This window comes from Peromyscus maniculatus, chromosome 10 (genome assembly GCF_049852395.1).
Source record: "Peromyscus maniculatus bairdii isolate BWxNUB_F1_BW_parent chromosome 10, HU_Pman_BW_mat_3.1, whole genome shotgun sequence".
Classification (NCBI taxonomy): domain Eukaryota; kingdom Metazoa; phylum Chordata; class Mammalia; order Rodentia; family Cricetidae; genus Peromyscus; species Peromyscus maniculatus.
This window is the reverse complement of record NC_134861.1, coordinates 58,033,131-58,057,033: the sequence shown is the minus strand read 5'-3', so window position 1 is coordinate 58,057,033 and position 23,903 is coordinate 58,033,131. Positions and strand designations below refer to the sequence as shown.

The 23,903-nt window shown below is 37.0% G+C and overlaps 1 protein-coding gene across 2 annotated transcripts in view; it reads left to right on the top strand.

The window, feature by feature from the left end:
- Arap2 (ArfGAP with RhoGAP domain, ankyrin repeat and PH domain 2) overlaps nucleotides 1-23,608 on the top strand; it is a 183,066-nt gene extending 159,458 nt beyond the window's left edge. For both annotated transcript variants that reach the window (XM_076546320.1, XM_076546321.1), the window contains 5 exons: nucleotides 5,367-5,449; nucleotides 6,401-6,436; nucleotides 8,124-8,187; nucleotides 14,221-14,355; nucleotides 21,324-23,608. In XM_076546320.1, coding sequence (XP_076402435.1) covers nucleotides 5,367-5,449; nucleotides 6,401-6,436; nucleotides 8,124-8,187; nucleotides 14,221-14,355; nucleotides 21,324-21,707 — 702 coding nt within the window. In that variant the 3' untranslated portion in view covers nucleotides 21,708-23,608. The remainder of the gene's footprint in view (nucleotides 1-5,366; nucleotides 5,450-6,400; nucleotides 6,437-8,123; nucleotides 8,188-14,220; nucleotides 14,356-21,323) is intronic.
- Nucleotides 23,609-23,903: the final 295 nt, after the last annotated feature.

Genomic DNA, 23,903 nt, shown 5'->3' with positions numbered 1-23,903 from the left:
TTATACTTGTAACATGTTGGTGAAGTATCGTGTTTTCAATTGGATATCACCCTAGGGCTTTTAATAATCAAATTGAATATTTTTGTCCATTCAAGGCCCAGACTCTTTCTACTATATACCAACAGAAGGCCCATAAAACAAATTATTTTTTAGTATTAATTTCATGAAGGAACAGTAATGTGGCCACACTATCCCAAAATAACAATAGTGTGGCTATTGTATGGCAGCAGAATATGTGGACTGGCTGGCTTCATGGCATTTTCTAAAAGCTCCCTGGAATAGGGACTGTTACTATTCCTTCTTGATACATGAAGAAATTGAGCCACAAAGACTTTACATAAAAGTCTAGAAAATTTATATCTAATAAGCAATGTAGACAGAATCAATTCCTCCCAGATGTCAGGTTGCAAAGGCTCTATGAAAGTATTACCTAAGGACAATTAATTAATATTACTGTAGCTCGGTATTTTGGCTGACAATTTATTTGAAGATGATTTGACCTTTTCATCCAGATATTACCAAGTGTGCTTAAATGTGGTTATGCAAGGGTTGGAGAGAGGGCTTAACAGTTAAGAGCACTGACGACTTTTACATTGGACTGAGATTTTATTTCCAGCATCAACATGGAAGTTCACAAACACCTATATCTCCAGTCCTAGACGATCAGACACCCTCATCTGGTGTAGGTTGGTGCCAGGCACTCACATGGTAGATAGACATACATGTAGGATCATCTGCAATATCTCATAAGCACCCACGATTTTAAACCATAAGGACCACAGTTTTAGAATATAGTCTGATGTTTAAAATCCATTTATCCCACCAAAATAAATCCATCCAGCTCATGCCTTGTCATCAAGGACAGCAGATGAGAGATTCTTTTCTCTAAACCCAAACTTTTATTGTTTTCACCCCATTATTTTATTTTGCTCCTTATTTTTTTTCATACTTCAGGCCTATTAGTATTATTATGCCATTGCCAATGCTAACTTTTCAAATGATTTCACATTAAATAATCAATAGTAAAATCCTTATATTTGTTTGAATAAAGATTTGGCTCTGGGACAGCTTTCACTAATGTATGTTCCCTGTATACATTTGGAAAATTATTTCCTGAAAAGGAAGTAGAAATTATAAACTGAGAAGTATATTTAAAGTAACTGTTAATTAGAAATAATTTATGAATGTTCATTAACAACAAATTAGGGTAATACACAAGGGAAGATAGATTTTGTTTTCACAGATTTTTCCAAGCACAGAAAATGTTAATTAAAATATGTTCAGAACTGATTTACATAAAAGGTGAGAGGTTTCAAAGAATATTGCCATTAGACTGTTAATAGTGTGAAAAACTGAGTAAGAAAGGGTAGAAAGGCAAATGAGTAAGGGGAGAGGTGTCCTTAACAGTTGCCTGAACTAATAAGAAGACTCCTTTTAGCCTCAGGAATAATTTTGAAGCTCACTTATTTAATTGACTTAGTTAATAACTTCTCTTTGAAATGTAGTAACTCAAGCAACACATTATAGATTTCATAAAAGTTTAGTTTGTTGAATTTTTGGAGGCATTCACTAGGAATTAGGCAAACCAGTGAGAAGAGAGAGAGAGAGAGAGAGAGAGAGAGAGAGAGAGAGAGAGAGAGAGAGAGAGAGAGAGAGAGAGAGAGATCGAGATCATGCCAACTGATATTTACATTTATAGAACTTTCCACTGGGACTTTTGCAGTTCCTTGTTATGCATGTTCAGTTAAAATGTCAAAATGCACAAGAGATTTCTTTTCCTTGCTTCGGAGTTGCCTCTCTACTTGTGACTGTAGGGTGGTATGAAGTGATAAACTCACATACCAGGAGTGTTGTAGGGAATTTCATTACTTTATACTCTTTATCTGCAAGCAGAAAGTCTTTGAAATGCAAGCGGTATTGGACTTACCAATATCCTGGACATGTAAAGACCAGCAATATTGGGCATGGGGATTCTAAGACATGCAAATGCCCTTATTCCTATGGCATTGGGATTGCTGCCTTTCACTCTACTTTGTAGCAAGCATGGTATTGTGTAACAGGCATTAGCCAACTAATCTGCTGGGGAGGATGTTAGACTCAGTTGCAGTATGATTTAACCTCCTACAAAGGTAACCAGGAATCACCTTATAGCATGAAGGCTTAATGGCCAGCTTCTTCAGTAAAGCCTATAGAGGGTTCCTTAACTGCCATACTTCATGATCACACAAAAGACTTTCAATTTTTAAAAAAATGTTTGTTCCTTGAAATTCAACAAGTTAGCAAGTCATAAGATCAATATAAAAAATCAATCCCCAGTTGGATTTAGAAGAGAAAATATATCAAGTATTTTTAAAGGCCCTTAACAAGAAATAGGAGCTAAAAAGGAAACTATAGAACTTCACTGATAAAAACTGATTTAACCTCACTGATATTGATTTCTAACTCTATTGTAATTCTCAAATGTTCAGAGTTATATTTTTAGAACTGTGTGAAAAATAACAGTTTACCTCCAAAGGAAAATAGATAAGGAAACTAGCAAATACTTTTGGTGATAAAAAAAGAAATAGTCTTGAAGTATTTTTCCAACTATTAATATGTGCAATACATCAGAGAAACCTCAAATAATACAACTTAAAATAAAAGTGAGCATAGAGGAATGACACTGTAAAGTCCAGGAAAAGAATTATTTACCCATATTTAATTTTTAAAACTATGTCATAAAAATTGCATGTATTAACTGTGGACCTTTGTTAAATAAATTGGAATGAAATAATTATTTAATTTAAATTTTCACTTATATTAAAATCTAGAATATTTCAGGTTGATAAAATAATTGGATATTTTAAAATAACAACCATCAAAATTCACAAGACCAAGAAAACAAGTCAACTGTACTGGAATATTTTGAATTAACAAATGTTAAGGATGACTAAACCCAGTGTTGTGGTCCATTTTTGTAATCATAGCACTTGAGAAATGGAAGCATATGGATATGGTTATACTCAGCTACATAGTGAGTTTGGAGTTTGAGTCCACCTGAGAGCTTTATTGAAAAAAAAAATTTGTTTGACCTCATAAAAGAGCAAAATTAAGGCACACTGAAATTGAACATTCTATTTAAAAAAGACCTTATTTTCACATCAATATTTTAAGTGCTAATAAAAAGAAATAAGCAAAGACAAAGTTGTACATTGTTTGAGATCAAAGTTTTGTCTTTGATTAGTAAAGACAACGTATTCGTAATCTGTGCTTCTGTTACTGTTACTGACCCATCATGGCCAATTAATTAATGAAATGTGTCTGCATATGTCTTCAATGATAATGAGAAACAGTGCTAATACTGTGTAGATGGAAGTTCCCTATGTAAATTGTAGGGCTCAGTCACTGCCAGAGGCCACTTGTCAGCAAGGCATTGATTTCTTGCTTCCCTCTTTGTTACTTTTCCTATAAGTATCTCCTCTGAATTCTTCTGAAATTAGCTTTTAACTTTATAAACATAGCCATAGCTTCCACCTTTTACTTTGCAAGTTTGATTGGTGATAAAGAAATGACATCACAGTGACATTTTAATATGTAACACATAGTCGAGCTAGGCATTTGAGATTTGATGCATTTCCTTACATCCTAGCAAATCGCTGTACTGGAATTTGCACGAGACTGTATGTTCTATGTTTACAGAAGTAGCTACTTCCTGTGAGTTCATTTTATGCCAATCCCTAGACTAAGCTTGATAGGCATTTTTGTTGTTATTGAACCATTACAATAACCTTTCACAATAACACTCTGGCTACACATTCCCTTTTCTCCCTACACAATCCAGATGGTGAGTAATTTTATTTTCTCAACTTACAAAGAGAAATAGTGCAAAATCACAAAACTACAAGAAGCAAAACAGATCTATACTATGTCTTTCTGACCTCAAACTCCTTGTTCTTATTTATGAATCCTATCTTCCTATCAGTTTAAAACCATTTCTTTGAGAATTTTTAGGATATGGAGGATAGTTCATGATAAATTATTTCAATAGTTATTATTTTTATAAAATTTTTAAAATTTAAAATTTTTATAAAATTATTTTTATAAAAGTGTTGGTATCCATGGATAAAGAATAGGATATATATGATTTTTAAATCAAGTTTAAATTAGAACATGATACAATCTTAGCCCGGCCAAACAAATGACATGTGAAAAATATATGTAAGCAGCCATGGGGTTCTTTTTTTTTATTTTGAAAGTATCTTTTTTTTATTTAAAATTTTTATATATTATTTTGATTACATTTTTCCTCTCCACTTCCTATTGACCCAACTTCATGTTCATTTCTCTCTCAATAAATAAATAAATAAAGCTGGGAAAAATAGCATGCAAAGAAAGCCCTAAATTAAACAGAAAAACTCACTTAAAAGTAGGGCGGGGGCCTGGTGACAGTGGCGGCACACCTTTAATCCCAGCACTCAGGAGGCTGGGATTAAAGAACCAGGTGGATCTCTGAGTTCGAGGCCAGTGTCGTCTACAGAGCAAGATCCAGGACGGGCACCAACACTATGCAGAGAAACCCTGTCTCGGGGAAAAAAAAAAAAGTGGGGAGGGGATGAAATCTCTAGAGGAAAAAAGAAAACAAAAATAGGATATCATTGGAAAAAATAATATTCCTTTCCCAGCAGGTATCAGTTGCAAATAGATTCTTGGTGAGAGGTTGGCTCCTGTGTCTGAAGGCTAGGCATTTGTCTGGTTTGTACCTATGCAGGTCTCCCTTGTGCTGCCCCAGTCTGGGAGTGCATGCCTGCATCCGTCCTGTTGGATCTAGGAGATGCTGTTCCCTTTAGTCCTCCACTACCTCTCGCTTTTGCTATCACTCCTGTTCTGCAGGCAACGTTTAGCATCCTTTGGTCCCTTACTGAAGCACAGATGCTTACTTTCAATGGGGTGTGGAGAACATGCCAAGGATCCAGAGAAAGCATAAATGCCTTTCAGAATGTATTTTAACAAGTCATTATTGATCATTTTCTTCAATGTAACTACTTAGAATCATTTAATATGAATCCCTGAGTGTACATGGTCTGTTTTCCCTAATTGTAAAATTAATAATTTATAAAATTCTTTTTTCCTTCAGTGATAAAATCTGAACCAAGGCAATCTGACATCTAGACAGATATTTGTGCCAATTACGATGTTATACAGTTTCTACTTAAGTTTATTTATTTGATCATATTACACTCAAATCAGTCTTTATTTGCTAAGCCTTGTAGAATGGTCATAAATGTGGGACACAATAAAGAATTCTGAATGCATTTATTCATTTCTACAGAAATGTTAAGAATATGTAAAATCTACTTAATTCCAGGTTATACTTTCTTCCCTTTCAGAGCAGCAAGCATGAGAAGATGTTTTCTCTCAACTTGATGAAGTTTTATCTTGGTGTGAAGAAGAAAATGAAGCCCCCAACCAGGTAAAGAAAGGGGTAAGAGGGACGCAAAACAAAGCAGGAATTAAGTCTGTTGGAGGGCTTAGGGATACGTGGCATTAGTTTAACACCTGTAAATCATGAATCCTTCATCTGTACCTGGGATCCTTGGGTGGACTGAGTGGCTTTGTGAGTATATGAGAGAGGGGATGTTCCCACTGTGGGAAAAGGTTAAGCTCCTTACAGACTGCCCTCTGCCTTGGATGAGTCAGGAAATCCTCAGGAGATGTCAGCAAATTCCAGAACAGGATTCCTTGGCCTCCCATTCCTTGACAGCACACAGCAGTGTCTGGGGTATAAGGAGGAATGCTCCAAACACACTAAATAAAAAATCTCACACTGTCCATCCAGCTTTCTGATGCTTCACCTTTAGAATGTTCTGATCCTGGCTCTGTAACTTTTCTTAGTTCCACAAACATGGGCCCTCTTAAATATTGCATCCTTTAATATTTGATGAACACAGCATTCATTCATATTGTAACTTGTTATCACAGACACTTTGATTATCTAAGTAATACTATTATATTATTCCAGAAAACTCTTTAATGACCTGTGGTTCTCAGATTCCATTACTGAAATTTTTTCTTACTTTTCCCTCCATAATTAATTATTAAGCTTAAGACATATACATGTATTACACATGCACACATACACACAGCTGACTTCAGCTATTTGTATAGATATTTGTCCTTAGTATATTCATCATATATGTGTTGCTATATGATGATTAAAAATACCTGAGACAGACTACTTATGATAGCACAAAATTTGTTAGTGCACCAAATAAAAGCATTAAAGATTAAGTTTCAGAGGCTCAAGATGGTGGTACCTTATTGGCTGAGTTCTGTTAATGGGCCTTTTCTAGATGTCTCACATCATGACTTATGGCAATGGCAGGGATGCGTTTAACATATTGTTTGTGTTTCTCTGATGCAGTTGGGGATTGACCGCATATTCTGAAAAACACCATTGGTAAGTTAACTGGCAGCTTTTTGATTTTATAGAATATTGACAACTTTGAGTAAAGAATGACATCATGGCATAGGCAGAACTACAGATAAGAAAAAGGAAGTAAACTTGTATTAAGTTCAGTTAAATATAATGTCACATACTTGCCAATGTCTCTTTCAAGAAACTACATCAGATTTCTTTCATAGACAGTAGATAGTATTGGAATCAAGCTTTTAGGAAATAAATAGACAAAGTTAAGGTTCTCATTTTTTTAAGATAAAAATCTAAGTTGAAACTTAAAAAAAAAAATCCATAGCCTGTTTTCAAACCTGTTTTCTTCTTGTATTTTTTCCATTGTCTCCCTTCTCCTGCTTGTCTCCCAGATCATATCGAAGCCTCCTCCTCCTTAACCTTCTGTATCTAGCTAGTCCCCAGGTTGTGGAAGGTTGGACACTTCCTCATCCTTTCTTCACCCCACTCCTAGGGGCCAGGGCTTCTTAATCTGCCTGGTTTATGGGGAGTGCATTTACTCTTACACTTGTGACTCTGCTTTTCTGCTGTGCTCTCTACTCACACACTGCTGACGTCCCTCAAGTGACCACATAAGATGATTTCACCTTTGCCTGGAGAAGAAAAAAGACAATGTCTTAACAAGACTAATGAAAAAGAAAACAAGCTTTAGAAATGTCGTTTTTTTTATGTTTTAGTTGTAAGCCTAGCCTTTAATGGCTGAACCATCTCTCCAGACCTGTCCTTAGTGCATGAACTGGCTTTCTGGAACCTAGGGCCTATGCTGAGACATTTTGCTCAGCCTTGGTGTAGGGAACAGGGGACTAGACCTGCCTCAGCTGAATCTACCAGGCCAAGCTGAATCCCCAGGGGAGACCTTGCCTTGGAGGAGGTGGGAATCGAGGGAGGATTGAAGGGAAGGCTGGGGGGTGGGAGGAGGGAGGACAGGGGAATCCGTGGCTAATATGTAAAATTAAATTAATTATAAAAAAAGAAATGTCTTTTTTTCCAATTTTTTCAAATAAATTGTTTTTACTTATTTATAAGTCCAAGAATATGAAGAGTATAAGTTCATTGAAATGTCCATTATTTCATTCTAACACCAGGTACAAAATCTACCTCTTTAACACTGAACTCTTCTCACTCTCTCCAGACTCCTTATACGTGCATCTTCTATTTCTGTGTTTTCTATAGCAGGTCTCTTGGTTCTCTTACTGTGCTATTTATTTGTTTGCATGGCCAGCTTCCCTAGTGTCCTGTGCAAAGCTTGAGAGCAAGAGCTGCTTTATTTATGATGTTAGTAAAACAGTGAGTGGCTGCCAATAGACTCATAGTGATATTTATCTGACAAGACCATGTCTAAGCCCTTTTAAAAAAAAAGTCTCCACCCCATGAATGCACACATATGTTCCAATCAAAGTCTCTGGAGAAAATTTGTGTTACTGCCATATGCATGAAATCACCAAAATGACACTGACTTTGCCTTCCCAAAATATTGCTGATCATTGGCCTCAGGCCAATTTGAGGTTTACTTCCCAGAAGATTGAAACCACTTCTACTAACATAGTCTGAGTTTGATTTCATTAAAGCATAAGTTTAGAAGAATTCAGAAATATTTCTTACTATTAATATCACTGCCCACAGTGTGGAAGAGCGACTGTCTTTTACAAGTATTTATTATATAAACCTTGTTTTCTAGGCACTTGTGTTGTGACAGTTTACAAGCCCAGATGGAGTGGATGGCCAGTATCTTTATTGCCCAGGTATGATATCTGTTATAACCATCTAATCTACTGTTTAAAGGAAATGCTAGCATGCTTGTAATTTTCATTGAATTTTTGTTTGTAGTGTACACAATTGGCATGTTTGCACTTGGACGTATTTTTACATATACGGAAATCCAAATTTTCCATTGCTCTTTGAAAGAGGAGATTGTGGTGACTGTCTAGGCTTCTTGTTCCCGCCAGCATAGTGGCCCTTAAGCTTAGGGGGACATGCTGGTCCAGATAATAGCCTTGCCTGGGTTCTCACTGCTCTGCAATAGCATGAAGATCTTATTCTTTTATTTTTCATTTTTCTTGATTAAGGAATTTTCTACTCACTCCACATACTATCCACAGATCCCCCCTCCTCCCTCCTCCCACCCCCCAGCCCTCTTTCCCAAGCCACCCCGCATCCCCACATCCCCAAAATTGAGGTCTCCCATGGGGAGTCAGCAGAGCCCAGCACACTGAGTCTAGGCAGGTCCAAGCCCCTCCCACTGCACCAAGGCTGTGCAAGTTGTTGCACCACAGGCACCGGGTTCCAGAAGCCTGGCCATAGACCGAGGACAGATCCCATTCCCCCTGCCTGGGTGCCCCCCAAACAGTTAGAGCCAAACAACCACCTTCTGTATCCAGAGGGCCTAGTCCAGTCCCATGGGGGCTCCACAGCCACCAGTCCACAGTTCATGGGCTTCCACTAGTGTGGCCGGTCATCTCTGCATGTCTTCCCATCATGATCTTGACATCCCTCACCTGCAGTTATCTCTCCTCTCTCTCATCAATTAGATTCCCAGAGCTCAGCCTGGTGCCTGGCCGTGGATCTCTGTATCTGCCTCCATCAGTCACTGGACAAAGGCTCTATGATGACAGCTAGGTTATTTGCTAGGATGGTCACTAGAGTAAACTGGTCCAGGCACCCTCTGGACCACTGACAGCAGACCAAGGTGGGGTCAAACTTGTGGATTCCTGAGAGCCTTCCCAGCACCCTGCCTCTTCCTATTCCCATGATGTCCTCATCTATCATGGTATCTTCCTCCTTGCCCTCCCACTCTGTGGTATAGTGGTGAGCACGCAGATCTTCATACAGAAGTGTACACTCTGTCTACTCCTCACATTCTTCTTCCTCTGTCGTTGCAGAAGGAAGGCTAGGAAAGTACATTTCTTTGATACCTCATCTATGGTAAATATTTTGTAAGAGTCAAGTTTTGTATCCTTTAGATGCACAGTAGAGCCCGAGTTTTCTTGAAACTGTTCATTAACATAGTGTACACTTCTCAGTTCACTGAGACCCATAGACCCAGCTTCTTACTCAGTCTTTCACTTGAAGACAAGTTCTTTTGACAAAGGGTTAATAAGCCTATTAATTGAATTTTTTCAACCCTTTCTAGCTGAATTAGCAATACTGCTTCTCACAGAGCATTGGAATTCATGGCTAATGAATAAGTTGTCACTATTGCTGTTCAGATCCGTTCATATGTCTTACAATGGAAATGTTAACTCACTCCCTCACTCCCAAATTTAGACCGTGTTTGTTTTGAAAGGCATTTCTGTGTGATTTAGTTTCCTAATTTTCCACAGATAAACATAGATGCAACTTTTAACCTCTTTCACTTTATCACCAGTCTCTTGCTCTGTAATACATTGTAGGGAGGGAAAAAATGGTGAATTGCTAACATTTGAGTCCTTTCTTCATTTTGAAAAATCAGATACCCATACTGTACTTAAAAACCAAAACTCTAGACATGAAGTGCTTTGTTTATAGTTGGGAGCATACGGTCAAAAGCTACTACAATATCTGTTTACAGCTCAATTAAACTGATGTTTTTATTTTCAGATTTGGAGTCAATAGACCTTCATGTTGACAGTCAGGGAATGAATAGCACTTCTCCATTGTAGCACTAATTAAAAGCATATGTATAATTAGTTGTTTTGTTTGTGCCTTTTCTGCTATAGTGTAAACTCAGTATGAACGACTTTTCCTTATTTGGCTCTCATGTACATCTGCCTCCTGGAGGCTATTGTGCTTCCCAAAATATGTACTGAGTGTTTCCAAAATATGAAAACAATGACTAAAATAAACAGGTAATTGGATCAGAGCTGAAATGAAAAGTGTGATAAAAATGAAGCAAATGTCAGGAATTGGGAAAGGAGGTGGAATACAGGAGGCAAGGGAGGACATAGGTTGAGAGTAGTTCTCAGGGAATGGATTTCTGAGAAGGTGATAGGTGAGCTGAAGTCTGTGTGAAGAGGGGACGGGGATGTTCCAGGTATTCGAGGGTGGGGTTCTGTGGATGGGACCCACAGTTCCAAGACTTGAGGGGGCACCACAATCCATTAATTTCCCAAGTATCCTAAAGCTCTCAGTGGGAAGATAGGAGACAAGGTGTGAGAGCCCTGTTGAGAGCTTGGAACAAGGAAGGATATAACTGTAGTGTTTTTAACTGGAAAACAATTATGGAGACAGCACTATAGAGTCAAAGGAGGAAGCAGGAAGAACAGCTGTGTGGCAGATATCTACCCAGGCTTGGGCAGAGGCAATGTGCAGAACAGAAAGACTGAGGAATATTTTTGAGATAAAATGAAGGGTTTTTTTTTTTTTAATTCATGGGCTATTTAGTTTGAAAGAGGGAGTAGAAATTAAAGAAGACCCCGATTCTTGTGTTTGTTTGTAACAAGAATTTTATTTCTTCTGTTGAAGTAGGCTTTATTGTTTTTTTTTTTCATTTTCATTTGAGTTTCTTTCTAAAGCATATATCTGAAGCAAACTTCTCATTTTCTGAGATGTCTTGTTTTATACTAAAGATAAGTATTGTGTATGAGGTACCATGTCCATGAAATTGGCTTCTCTTTGATGTATGTCCATAGAGATGTCTGTCTACCTTCTATTAAGTTCACTGGAGAGCCTCCTAGTGGGTCAGAATAGCTCAATCTTTAAGTCCAATATTAGTAAATTATAATTTTGTTATATTTTAAAATCTGAATACTTCATGGTTTCAGTTTCAATAATTACAAAAATTTGCTGCATTTGGAATAGTGATATTATAGGTTCATATTTTTAAGTAAGTGATATTTTAACACTTCCTACAAAACTTGAGGGTGTAAATAAACACAAGATTAGGTGTGCCTTTTGCAGATAACCTGTTTTTCAGTGTGTGTTTCTTTTGGGTTTTTTCTCTTTTTTTAACCTTTATTTAAATTAATGTTAAAGACCTAGGCAATGAATGATTGTACAGAATGTTACCAGAGCTATAGAAGGAAGCCAGGAGTTCTGTTAGATCTATGATATAGATAAGTGAACATTCTGAGTTGCAAATCAGACTTTAAAAATTAAGGTAAAAGTTTGAGGTTCAAATGTGTATGTGGTACAAGTTGGCATTTGGATATCATTGAATGCTGTAGAAGTGTATGGGATGTTAAAATAAAAACAGAGAGAAACAGAGAACTGTGTAGTATCACTAAGGTGTTCTATATTTTGAGGTCAAGCAGACTTGAAAAAATAGAAGATGTAAGAAGGAATGACAGGAGAAAACACAGGTAGAGATAATGAGTTTGTGACTAGTGTGATTAGTTAGGGGTATGAGGCCAACACAGATTTTGTGGTTTCAGTTGGATTGACTGTAAGGCAGGATAGCATATATTTTTTTTTCAAATATGCCAATGGAGATAACCGAGGTCATGGCCAGACACAAGGAAGCACTGTTGTTCATCATTGCTTGAAGTCATGATACATCAGAGAGAGTTGTACATTTTTCTTTTCCTCAGATGATTGGCTGCAGCCTGCTGGGCAATTTAAGATATCATGGAGAACGGTTGCTTGCAATCAGAACAAATGCTGATAGCAAAGAAAAAGAAAAATGCAGTTACATGGCTATGGATATAGGGAAATTAGTATCTCTTACTATGTAAAATTATGTATTTAAGTGATTAGTGATTTAAATCAGTGGGTTTAGCACTTGTGAGGCAGGAAAGGCTGTTAGAAGTTTTAGGATGAAGAAGTAAGTGAGAAATAATACTCAAATAATGAGGAAACAAGTTGTCCTGCGGCAGTGTTTGCTAATCACTATTAAGTTTAAAGTTAACTTTAAAGTGAAATGGATCTACAGAAAAATCCTCTGTATTTTTAATCCACCAATTAGTAGGGTCTATTGAAACAGGCAAATTATAATGAAGTCCAGGGCCTCGAAGAAAAAAAAATGTAATAGAAGGAAAAGAAGCACAGGTCTTGAGAATTATAAGGAAGTAAATTTGCTAATTCACCATGAAATCTAAGCCAGGGTTTGAAGAACAGGAAAAAGGAAAACTTAGAAGAATGATGAGGGTGAATAACTCAAGATTCAAAAGTCAAAAACATATCTACAGTAGGTGAAATGAAGTCAGCAGAAAAGATAGAATGGATTAGATAAGAAAGTGAGAGGCAGAATTGAAGATTGGCAGTGTGATCATTGGCCATGATGCCCATAGTACAATGCCCAGTTAGATAATCCCTGTTATATGATTTCTGAAATCACTTACCAATACCTTATCAATGGTAAATGAAAACACTCACTTAGAACTCAAACACCTCTCACTTATAACCTTGTATTATATATATATATATATATATATATATATATATATATATATATATATCCATTTATCTCAAGAATTTGCAAGCATAATTTACAAAAATTACTGAGTTCCTGCTCAGCCTGTTTTCTCTCGACTTTACTTGTTGAGAATATTCCAATTATAAAACATCAAAGGTACTTTGACTGTGTTTGGAACTTTTTCAGTGTTTAAATATTATGTAATTTATCATTACAGCTTTTATTAATTGAGATAAATCCTTCTATAATTTTAAGGGATATTTATCAAATCTGATAATAACTGCACTTTTACTGTAGAATTCTTGAGGATTAAGTGAGTATATATATATATATATATGTATACATACATATATATATGTATATATTAGTAAAAACAAAATATGCCCCTCATTATAAATTAGCAGTACATTATAGTCACAGGGTCAATACTTCTGGAAATGAATTATTTGCAATAAAACAATATATTAAAATACTAACTACCCATAAAATTTTGCTGATGTATCTTAAAATTTGAACAAAATAAAGAGTGGTGTTTTAGTTATATATAATTACCATTTGTTTTTATTTCATCCAACATATGTGAACTCATTTTAGTTTGGTATTCACTGTTTGTTTCTTTGATAGATTGCCGTCTGAAAATCAATTTGCCTTTCCCTACTTCTAAAATGTTAATCTACCCTAGGAAATAGAATTCTTTAAATAACTTTTATATATGTGTATTCCGAGGATTAAGCACTTAGAGCTTACATTTTTACCTGTGGGCACTTATCCCCCATTGCAAAATTAACTTGTTCCTTTTCTTTTTTTTTTCTGGGCATGGCTATGATGGTTTGGTGGACTAGAATTCAGCCAATAATTTGACGGAAAATGCACCACTCTTTCTGTTATAGAGTCATTTTCACTATAAATGTGTGTGTAAAAGGGTAACATGTCTTTGAAATTAAATTAGATGAAAAAGTTTTATTTTTCAAAAGGTCACAAAATAGGGCTTTTTTTTTTTCCAGATATCCATGCCTTAGGCCAATTTGGGAAATATATATATGATTAAATTATTTTCATATTAAAAATCACCTTCAATATAAACAAGAAATAAATGTTTAGTTACCATGATTACAGAGCCTAGAAAATATAGACAAGTACATTATTTTTGTTTTACAGAGAGACTTGCCATTTTCCTCCAATATTTTCTACCATTTGGTTTGATAAGCAGTACAGAAGGCATGTGTTTCAAACTTAGAAATTGAACTGAGACCTCAAAGCTCGGTTCACTTAAGCATTTCACATCCTGGAGCCATGTGCCTGCCAGAGTCAATGTCTAAGTAATTACAAATGGCATTCTCACAGAAAGTAGCTTATTTGGTGTGGATATGTGGGGGAGCCAAGTGACTAATGTGGTGTAGCGCATAATGAAATCACACACCAATGGCACTAAACTGTGTTTCCTCAGCATGAGAATGATATATGGCCACCAGCTGGAAAAGAAAGAAAACGTTCAATAACCAAGAATCCCAAGATTGGGGGTTTACCTCTGATTCCCATCCAACACGAGAGAAATGCAACCCTGGCCCGGAAGAATATTGAGGTTGGTTATGATTTCATTGTTCTTATGGTAACCTCCACCATTTATTTTCCTACCACTTAACATGGCTGAGTAAATGAATTACCTCACTGGCTTCAACTGCATAGCAGTAATTACTTCACACAGCTCAATGATGCCCATAATACATGAAGAGAACCATGTCTGTAGCCCTTTGTTGCTAGTGTGAGAACCATTGACCACATGTTACATATGCACGACACCATTCACAGTCTCTCAAGGAGCCAAGCAATTTTACGTTATTTATATAGACACCCTGGTTGCAAAGCTGGTCTCAAATCAATTTCACAAGGTTACTCATAATGTCCTCTGAGTGAATATGGAATAAAAAATAAATGCCCAGATCATGTCACAGATACCCACCTCTAGTGTCACAATCACAATCCAGGCTTCGAAACCTGAGAGATTTTAGAGGAACCACAAGGTAACCTCTGAATATTAATATGAGTGATTTGACATTTTTCAAAAAAATGACTGTTTTTTTTTTTTTCCCTTTGCCATCAATCTTGACATGAAGTTGAGTCTCTTAGGAAAAAATATGGCGGCTTACTCTCAAAACTCACTTTGGAATGACCCTTGGCATAGTACCTTAACTGAATTTTTCAAAAACAAAAATTAAAAGAAAATAAAACCTTCATAAAAGATGATATAGATTACATATTCTTTGGACTTTAATTTGGACTAAGATGTTAGAATCATTCTTTATAAACATTGTAGTGAGCATATCTTATATAACATTTTTCTTGTGTTAGAGTGTACTTGAATATTGGCCTACATGATATTGCCTAACTGATGTAATAAGAGGAAAAGTTAAGTCTCTAAGAAACTATCACCCCAACTCTGTTCATTCTGCCCCTATAGCTTTTGACAGAAGCCCACTTTGTAGGGCTGTGGATAACTTAGCCAATCAAGAATGTTAAAATTCCAAAGTTGTATCTCATAGGCACTTGGGCCAGGAAATTACAGCTTGATCCAATGAACTAATTCTAGAGTGAACATTTGCCTTTCAGTGACCACAGCATCCCCTAACACTGCCTTGTACCAACAGAGGAACAACAAAAGATAAAATTTGAAGATAAAATACATTAACCCATATCAGCTATAGATAAATAAACCTACAATATGTTTCCTAGTCCCCAAACCACAATTTTAATATGATTTTTAACATGCCTAAGATAAAAAGTAAACAAGCAAACAAAAACCAGATGAACTAAAACTGGGAAGAAGTGTTAAAGGCTCTTATCATGATTCTAAGAAATATTAATTGCTAGAAAATATATGAGTAATTAAAATAAACCAAACATTTTTTGTAAAGATAATACCATTCAATAAATTTGGCAAAGGGATTTTTAAATGTTCCAATGCTTTAAAGAATACTAAAACTGACTTTAAAGGGTAAAAAAGGCAATAATAATTAAAAATAAAGTTTTTCATATACATCATTAAGAATTTTACTATAGAATTAGAGTAACCTAATTATATAAGAGAATAATTATAAAATGCCTAAACATTTCTTACTTTTGGTTTAAAAATGAAAACAATTTAAAATTACCATGTAGGATGTTTTGTTGAGAAATAATGCAATCATACCATGACACATGGTCAGGAAACATTGCTTTGCAAAGTAGTTGGCATTCTGGGATATGCTGACTTGATTTTTTTTATGTTCTCTTGGAAGGAAGCTGTATGAGTGCCTGATCTGGGCAGGGAAGGCTTCCAGGAACCTTCTAATGTTAAATTGGTAAATTAGTGGTAAGACAACTGAAGAAACCTAGAAATGAAAATTGTTGGCAATGGAAACTTCCCAGGAAGAGGCACATGTAATACTTAGGATTTTATAAGCTCAATACTACCTGTGGCACACCCACTTCCAATAGATTGTGAACTCCTTTCTCAACATTGTGTCCTCAATTCCTTTCCCTGTATGGAACTAGTAGTCCCTTCTTTGCAGGGTTATCAATGGTGACTAAGTTCTACTGCACATCAGAATTTATTAGGGTGATGTCTGCCTTGCAGCTAATACACATGAAGACAATGTCACAAGGAGTGTGGAGAGCACAGTGAGACAATTCATTCATTCCCAATATTGCATTCATAGCTGGGCATGGTAGTGTAGACCTGTATTTCCAGCTATTCAAAGGGGTGTATAGGAGGAGACTTGAGCCAAGACGTATAGGCCAATCTGGGCAGCTTAGCAAGATCTTGTCTCAAAAGAAAAAAAGATCTTTGAATCACATCTGTAAAATAAAAATAACAAAGAAAAATTACTCACTTATAATGGAGGGTGTAGATTGAATTTTTTCGCCTTGCCCACAGTCAGGACAAATCTCTGTCACCCGCCAGTCCCACAGCCGCTCAGACCCAACCAAATAAACACAGACACTTATATTGCTTGCAAACTGTATGGCCGTGGCAGGCCTCTTGCCAACTGTCCTTATCTTGCTAACTGTGCTTTTATCTTAAATTGATCCATTTCCATACATCTATACCTTGCCATGTGGCTGGTGGCTTACTGGCGTCTTCACATGCTGCTAGTCATGGCGGCGGCTGCAGCCTCTCTGGTCATTGCGGCGGCTGCAGCGTCTCCTTCTGCCTTTCTGTCCTTTTATCCTGCCTAGCCACGGCCGATCAGGTTTTATTTATTAACCAATCAGAGCAACTTGACATACAGACCATCCCCCAGCACAGCCAAGTGCAGACCATCTCAAACACCTGCACTCAGGCCCATGGTCCTAATCATCCTCTATACGGACCTGCTGGGTAACGCCACAAAGAACCTGAGAATGGGCTCCCACAGGACCTACAGAACATCCCACAGCACTTCCCCTTTCTGTTTTTTTTTAAAAAAGGAAGGTTTTAACTTTTACACATCTCCAAAGCCAGCTTGGTATATTTGGGAATTTGGGCGTAGCTTCTCTTAACTACTTCCTGCTGGAGGGGGGCGCTGTATCTTATGGGGATGCAAAGAAAATTTTAGGATCATGGAGTAGTCCGTGAGACCGTATCGTCTGAGCCAGTTGCCTTGAAACGATTCTGGATGTTGGATCATCTGGGCCATGTTGTCATCGGAGACCTTTCAGGTGGTCTTGGCTGGTCAAACCTGATGTATCTTAATCTGGAACAAATCCATAGCCTCTGGCTTTCTGTAGAGACAAAAGCAGAGTTTCCTTTCCAAAGTAACACATCCTTATATCCAAATTTTAAAGTCAAGATATCTTTAATATATACATATTGGTTTAACTCAACATCTTTTACGATCAAATGTTTTTCTGCAGTTAAAAATCCCAAAGACAATATAATCCAAACTCTCTGTGTGATATCCATTTTTACATGGCTTATCAAGTCTCAGAAATAGTGGGTCTACACTTTTATCCAAGCAGCGTGTAGCCCAGAAACCTCTTTTATTTATTTATTTATTTATTTTTTTTACTAGCAAAGGCTAAATCCACCACGCAGCTTAATGTTCCATTTGCAGAGGCCTCATTTCCGCCTTACTGCAGGTTAAGCACACACACCAGGAACCCGCCAGTAACTCAAACCGGCGGCTGCCACTCATTTGAGAGAGAGAATTAGGAACTGTGGGGCGTTTACCGACGTCACCGTTCCTGGAGAACTTACCGACGTCACCGCTCCGTGTGTTGAGTTCTGAATCCTCTTTACCACCACACGAGGATTCTTCTCAGATCACACTTTATTGGAGCGCCTCTTGGTTAAGGGACTTTGTCTTTAGTATTTTTTTTTTTTTCATAACACCGGCCTTTATCCCTGTTCATTTGTCCTTTTTCTTTAGTCCCTTTTTTTTTTCTTCCCTTTTTTTCTTTAACCCTTTTTTTCTTTAGCCCCAAGTTCGGGCGCCAAATGTAGCTTGATTTTTCCGCCTTGCCCACAGTCAGGACAAATCTCTGTCACCCGCCAGTCCCACAGCTGCTCAGACCCAACCAAATAAACACAGACACTTATATTGCTTGCAAACTGTATGGCCGTGGCAGGCCTCTTGCCAACTGTCCTTATCTTGCTAACTGTGCTTTTATCTTAAATTGATCCATTTCCATACATCTATACCTTGCCATGTGGCTGGTGGCTTACTGGCGTCTTCACATGCTGCTGGTCATGGCGGCGGCTGCAGCCTCTCTGGTCATGGCGACGGCTGCAGCCTCTCTGGTCATGGCGACGGCTGCAGCGTCTCCTTCTGCCTTTCTGTCCTTTTATCCTGCCTAGCCACGGCCGATCAGGTTTTATTTATTAACCAATCAGAGCAACTTGACATACAGACCATCCCCCAGCACAGCCAAGTGCAGACCATCTCAAACACCTGCACTCAGGCCCATGGTCCTAATCATCCTCTATACGGACCTGCTGGGTAACGCCACAAAGAACCTGAGAATGGGCTCCCACAGGACCTACAGAACATCCCACAGCAGGAGGGGTTTTTTTTTTGTCTGAATCTGTCAAATGTTAATGGAATAGACATTGTTAATGTAATTCTTGACTGTATATATTGTATATTTTTATTGTATATACTTTATACTAGTTATAAGCTTCTTTTATTATTTAGACAAATAGTAAACAGCAAAATGAGTGGTAAATTAGAATCCCAGACTGTCTCCCTGTAGTTACCCTGTAGTCCTTTGATGTGATGGAAGAGAACACACAGGCCATCCTAACATCCTGTTCCCCTCACCTAAGTGTTCCTGTGCAAGTCACTTGATTCTTAAGTTTTTGTTTGTGTACCTTAGAAAATAAACAGTGAGTAATCACAGAAACTCAATCATAGAAGCTCAAACATTATTTCAGGACTTAAACTTCATGGTGTGACTATCCATTTTATAATGTGGATAGTATTCATTAATGTGGGGGTTCAGCAGGGAAGTCACTTAGAAGTTTCCCACAATCCTATTTGTACGTGTTGATCACTTGATTTTTTTGGCATCATTAGACCATGTCAGTGAGCCCCATGTCTAGAACCCCCATGTTTTACTTCAGGGTGAAATCTATGAGCACCAGGTTAAAGATTTGCTCTGAGAATCTGTTCCCCATCTGTTGCTCTGGCTGTGACAGTCGGAGCTGCTGTCTGAAGCTGGGGGAAGAGCTCCATTTCTGTTAAGCTAAGGTGACACAGACTGCCCTGCCGGTGACACGCTACCTCCTGTTTACCTTTGCCTCCTTTGTCTCTTTTTTGAAATAATGACCTCATCATTTACCACCAGCACACCACCCCCCTTTTCCTCATGTCTTTCTTTCTTCACAGCATGCAGCATGCAGGGCATATAGTACATGCCCTATGAGTTATGTAAAGCACATGTGAGCTACTGTTCTTGCTTTCCCTTTCTTTGACTTTGAACATGTTCCTTCCACCCCATGTTCCTGTCTTCATAAACAATGATAAATCACTAATGCTGTCACAGGTTTGAATACTTTGCCCTTAAATTATGCATCTAAGAGAGCCAAAGTTTTTGTCTGTTTATTTTGTTTTGGTGTTTTTACTGTTTGATAGTTGAAAGGTAGTATGAATGATCACTGTAAGATAGATGATGGTTGGATGGATAGATAAATATTAGACAATAGATATTGATAGATAGATGATAGAAAGATGATGGATAGATAATAGCAAAAGAGATAGATGATAGAAGATAGATAATAGAGATATAGATGATAGATGGAGAGATAGGTGGAGAGATAGATAGATTGATTTATTGATTGATGATAGAGAGATGATAGATGGGTAGATAATAGAAAAAGATAGATGATAGAAGATCGATAATAGAGATATAGATGATAGATGGAGCGATAGATGGATAGATAATAAAGGATAGATGATAGAGATATAGATGACAGAGATATAGATGATAGAGAGATAGATGATAGTGATATAGATGGAGATAGATAGATAGATAGATAGATAGATAGATAGATAGATAGATAGATAGATAGATAGATAGAGCTGTATCCTATACTTATTGAGTTGCAATACTCTGAGAATCTGAGGCAGTTTCCGTCAGATAGATATTGCCAGCCAATAGAGATCATGAAGTCCACCTTTAGGAATCCATCCTTTATTCATTGCAGGTGATTTACAGTCTGCTTTCAGGACCTGTCAGACCTTTCTGTACACTAAGAAATGTATACTCTAACCCATTGATACAAAAGTGGGTATTAATACACACACATACACCATAGTCCAGTGACTTTAAAAGTTGACTAGGAAATCAGAGCAAGTATTATATGGGGAAAACTTCCACTGGTTAAATATGCTGGGAGAAAAGTCAACCAGGAAAACAAGTTTAACAGATTTTTGTGCAATACTTCCTCTCAATTTCTTGATTATACTGACTTACACTGTGACTCTAAAATCAGGGGCTATAGCTCTGAGACATGGACATACATCCAGGCATGCAAAGGTCAACAATGGGACTGCCATTTCTACCTGCTAGGAGAGGGAGAAATCTCTTTTCTCCAATAGAATGGCACTGTGTATATCAACCACTCTGGGGCAGATCTCATGCTCAGGAGTAGTTGACCAACAAATGATAGACTACACAGTTTTTATATATGTGTGGTTATTTGTTTATAATATGGTGTTTGTTTTTAATCATTGGGTAATGTACTTAGTTTTCTAGGTTTTGGATGTTTTATTGTTATATTGTATTTTTGGTTTGCTTTTTGAGAAAAAACTTAAAATTTAATCTGCATGAACTTGGGGAAGGAGAAGAATATGAATAAAATATGTTTAAATTTTAAAAATGGTTTTATATAATAAAAATTACAAAGAGTGTTAAAAAGAAAAATTCAGACATGCAAGCTGCTTAATGCAAAGTAAAATTAGAGCATGCATCATAGATAAAAAGTGAACTATAGAATAGGAAGCATCAACTGTTTGCTTAGTGTATTTTCTAAATATCAATTGTCTTAAGTATTGTTTTACTCTGACATATTCTGTTTTCCACTACTTTTAGAGTGCAAGAGCAGAACTTGAAAGGCTGCGGCTGGGTGAAAAGCAGGATCGAGACTTCATGGATTCCAGCTTAAAAGACAGAGCCTCCATCATAGCCCACTGCTTGGAGCACAAAGATGATAAACTTCGAAACCGTGCCAGAAAACATCGCAGTTTCAACTGCTTGGAGGACACGGAAGCAGAGGTCCCACACAGCCTACCCAAGGGCTTTAAAGGTCCAAAGACACTGAAGAAGACTGAAGAAAGGAACAGCAAGACTACATTAGACCCTGATCACAAGCTGCCATCAAAAGTCATCGAGGAACTTAGTGTGGTTCTCCAGAGGTCAAGAACCCTTCCCAAAGAGTTACAGGATGAACAGACATTACAGAAAGAAATAAAATAAATCATCCCACAAGTTATTTTTTTAACATTGTATACAATGTGTGCAAACCAGAAATCAAGCTGTAATTCTTGAGTTCCTCTATCTAGACAAATTTGTCTGTATTTAAGAAATTTGTTTATCTATATCTAAGCATTTAAGAACATTTTAAAATATGTATATATGTGATTAAGTGTAAGATCAACTTTATTTTGGTCTGGAAACTTGTAAAGTTCAATTGTATTAACTGTAATAAATTTTTGGGTTACTATAAGTGGCCAGATCTTTGAAAGTAGATGTATAAGTGGGGGTAATTTATGAGCAGAAATCTGTACTGTATTGTATAAAATGCTGTGTGTACATGAAACCTATGAAATTGTATCATATTTTGCACTTTGAGAAGGCTTGTATATTAAGTTGCCATGTGTTTTTAGGTTTACATAAGGTCCATCTTAAGGAAAAGAAAGGGAAGTGAGTTCAAAAGGGGAAAGACATTGCAGTAGCTGTTCAACCAACATTGGGAAGAAAGGCAAGAAGTTAAAAAATATTCCACTACTCATGGAGGTGACCCAGCATTCATTCTAATTCACCAAGAAACAAAGCGTGTTATGGAGAAACTGCCTGTTTTGAAAAAGTTGTCGGTGTCTGGAGTGTTTCCAATAACTATATACAGCCAGCCCACGTCAGTGGTGGCACTGGCCACTGTCATTTATGGTGTCAGTAGACAAGCCCCAAGACATATTAGTACACCAGAACTGTCTGTCAGTGTCTGCTCAGAGGAACTTACATTGCACTGAAGAGTGTGTGCATGGACCCAGCATGGATGTCATTTGCACTGTTACTGTAAGCAGGCAATTCTTTAGGGCTCCCAACTGTATTTCTGGTACGAACAAAATTCAACACCACGGGATCTTTTGCTATTTTTTCCCTTTATTCTGTTTTTGTTGCTGTTGTTGTTTCCATTTTTAATGTAACATTATAATGATTACTAATGTAACATTGTAATGATTACTTCTGTATCATCATTATCAACTGGAAGTATGCAATATGTGGCCACTTGAAGGAGCCAATGGCTCCTTGTACAACACATTTGCAAGCGGGCACGTCACATTCCATTTAATCTTTCTTTCTACCTGTCGAAGTGACATATCTCTGTATTTTTGTTGCCACATAAGGATCACGTACAGATTTGACAGTTTTTCATTAGTCAGACTAGACTAGCTTATAAATCGTTCGTGTCAAGGACAGTGCTTTTTATTAATTGTTTTCCAAGATAAGTTGGGTTGATGTGTCTTACAACTGGAAATTATATAGCAGATCTTTATTCCCAATGTTTTTTTGTCCTCTCCTGTATTTGGGGTCTTTTCTATTTAAGACAAGTCCATGTACTAAAACCCTTGTTCCAATCACTCTTTCACAGGTAAGCAACATGCTGTGAAATACGAGGGCTGTCTTCACTCAGATATGCTAACTAGTTACATTTGCTGAAGAGAGCAGAGTTGATTAGGAGTAAGTGGCATTTAGTCTTTAAATCCAAGTAAAATGTTAACTGAAATAATAAGTAAAACTGCAGGGCAGTTTTATGAGTTGGTGGCACTATTGAAGACGCTCCCTTCAAAGCAAGATATTGTGTTGTTTCAGAAGAAAAAATTAATTTTAGTAAACTTATTTCTGATAAGTAATGATATTTATATTTTTTATGAAATAAAGAGATATATGGCCTTGTTGAGGAAGTGTCACGCTGTTGGACCTTCCTTACTGGAATTTCCCCTGAAAGTTGAAATTAAATCTGATCACTTCTGTTTTTCTTCTTTTTTTTTTTTCATGAATAATTGTCTCCATTTTTAAAATGTAACATAAGGGCTAATGGTTACATCTCACCGATTTTCAGTAAAAATTAAAATAGTTTTACAAGTCCACCAGAACATGACTCTTTTCTTTTTTCATGACTCTCAGAAGTTTAAAGTTATTCCTGTGAAATGGATCAGGTGCTTTAGTTATTTTTTTTTTCTGTTTAAAAAAATCAAATACGATGCATCTAACTGTCCTTTCGGTAAAATCACATCAAAATAAATCTTACCTTATGCCAAAGGCTGAATACAGGCAGGTATTTCCTAAAAGGACTGACGGCACTCAGTTTCACCTCTGCTCCCATAAACTCAGTTATCATCCACCATCTATAACAACATTACCTGGTGGTTCATCAAAATGGTTCTAAGA